Genomic DNA, 1,971 nt, shown 5'->3' on the forward strand with positions numbered 1-1,971 from the left:
GAGGAGTAGCAACAATCTTTCAGTCTGACTTACTGATTTGATTGCTCCAAAGGCAGCTAAAGGGGAACACCGTTTTTTTTTTTTATATTGGGCCCTTGATTTTACGTTATTACATCATGTTCTACTCAACCATATTAGCTTTCTGTCATTTGGAGCTGTTCTGAAGATATTCCGTTAGGTTATATTCAAGTCGTTCCGGCTACCGTTCATTCATCCTGTCCTCTGAACTGTTTCTAGTTTTCCTCAAATGCCTGGAAGATGTCTAGTGCTGCTACCACAGATGATCTCGCTCTCCAAATGGAATTGAATGATTCAGATTATGAAATTGATGAGTTTGATTATGATGGATGTCCATATCGATTTGAACACGAGTATACTGATGAAGAGATCATGGAAAGGAGGAAGCGCACAGATGACATCATACAAACTCCGCTTTGTTTTTTAAAAGATATAAATATCAAAAATATAACGGCGGATGTCTGGGGGACAGTGATTGGCCTCCATGTTCTGAATGCTGGCGTACCATAAAGAATAAATTATGAACAGTTTAGTTTGTGCCTTCAAGTCGTTGCCCATAGGAAGACGTTACTTGGATATAACCTAACGGAATATCTTCAGAACGGCTCCAAATGACACTAAACTCATATGGGAGAGTAGAACATGATGGAATAACGTAAAATCAAGGGCCCAATGTAAAAAGAAACGGTGTTCCCCTTTAGCTGCCTTTGGACCAATCAGTAAGTCAGACTGGAAGATTGTTGTTGTTGAATTGTAAATGGAGCCTGTTGTGGTTCTGGGTATGAGGTTGGCTTCCAGGAAACAGATATTCAAAAAGGAAACCATTAATCCCTCATGGTTGGTCTGAAAACCCTGATCAGTGGCCCCTCCCTGTGATCACCCATGCAAGGGATCCCATTAACCAGCAGTTAGGTGAATACCAACCATTATGGTTCCTCCTGTTTGGGTCCGTAAAGGTCTCAGCACCCTCCTCTTGACCAGGGAATTGGGCAGAAGCATCAGGGGGGGGATTTCAGTGATGGATGCCACCACAACAGACCACTAGACGGGAAAAAGAGCACCAAGATGAGAACCTGACCGGCTCCATGCAGAACACTGGAGGTTTCAACGTGGAACAGAAGAAACAGCAGTAGATGCCCACCTTTAATCTGTTGAGGTACCGTTTAGTGTGAACCACCAGCAGATCCTCGTCTGATGCCTCACGAGCTTCCACCAAGTTCTCATCGCTGACAAACTGCTCCTCTGAAATACAGGCATAACCGATCAGCGCCCAGGAAGCGGCAACATGAGGAGAACATGAACCTTTTAGAGGAACATTAACCATGTGGAACTGTGGGGGAGCTACAGGGATCCAGGGCTCAAGTGGACAAATTCATCCTCAGGACATCTCTTTGTATGTAACCGTCATGGAAGAGCAGCAGAAACAAAGGGGCACGGCAACAGGTGGAGGAGGGTTCTAGTCCTGGATCTGGAGATGGAAAACCAACACTGGAGACATATTCTCCTTCAGCTTCTCTGGGGGGGAAACCATAGGCTGGCCTACAGACTCAGCCTTTGGAGTTTTTTTATTATTTTAGGATGTACTTTATTTTCTGTCCTGACTTTTTTAGAAACAGTAGACGCAGCTAAAGAAGAAAAGAAAATATTGTTTAAACTGCAGAGTAGCTGAGATCTTAATGCATTGACAGTAGTATAGTTGTGAAAAAATAAAAAAAAAGGGGAATGGTGGATTTTTTAATTATTTTTTTTTTGGAAGCATCCATAGCCTAATTAATACAGTTTATAAACCTAAAGTGCTATGTCTGGTCTGGTTGTTCCATGTCAGCTACGCCAGTCATTGACCTTCACCAAGGCACCTTACAATAGAACTGCAATAAGTCCCTGGACTGGCACGGCTAGCACTGGCCCTACAGAGTTAGCATGAGTTAGCATGGCTATCACTGGCCCTACAGA

General features: G+C 43.4%; 1 protein-coding gene across 1 annotated transcript in view; it reads right to left on the reverse strand.

Annotated features, from left to right (window-relative positions):
- Positions 1-1,971, reverse strand: part of hdac11 (histone deacetylase 11) — an 18,838-nt gene that overhangs the window by 11,462 nt on the left and 5,405 nt on the right. Inside the window, exons 5-6 of the mRNA XM_015394397.1 lie at positions 1,160-1,260; positions 943-1,059 (exon numbers count right to left, since the gene is read on the reverse strand). Coding sequence (XP_015249883.1) covers positions 943-1,059; positions 1,160-1,260 — 218 coding nt within the window. The remainder of the gene's footprint in view (positions 1-942; positions 1,060-1,159; positions 1,261-1,971) is intronic.

This window comes from Cyprinodon variegatus, unplaced genomic scaffold, assembly GCF_000732505.1.
Source record: "Cyprinodon variegatus isolate N-32 unplaced genomic scaffold, C_variegatus-1.0 Scaffold683, whole genome shotgun sequence".
NCBI classification, from domain to species: Eukaryota; Metazoa; Chordata; class Actinopteri; order Cyprinodontiformes; family Cyprinodontidae; genus Cyprinodon; species Cyprinodon variegatus.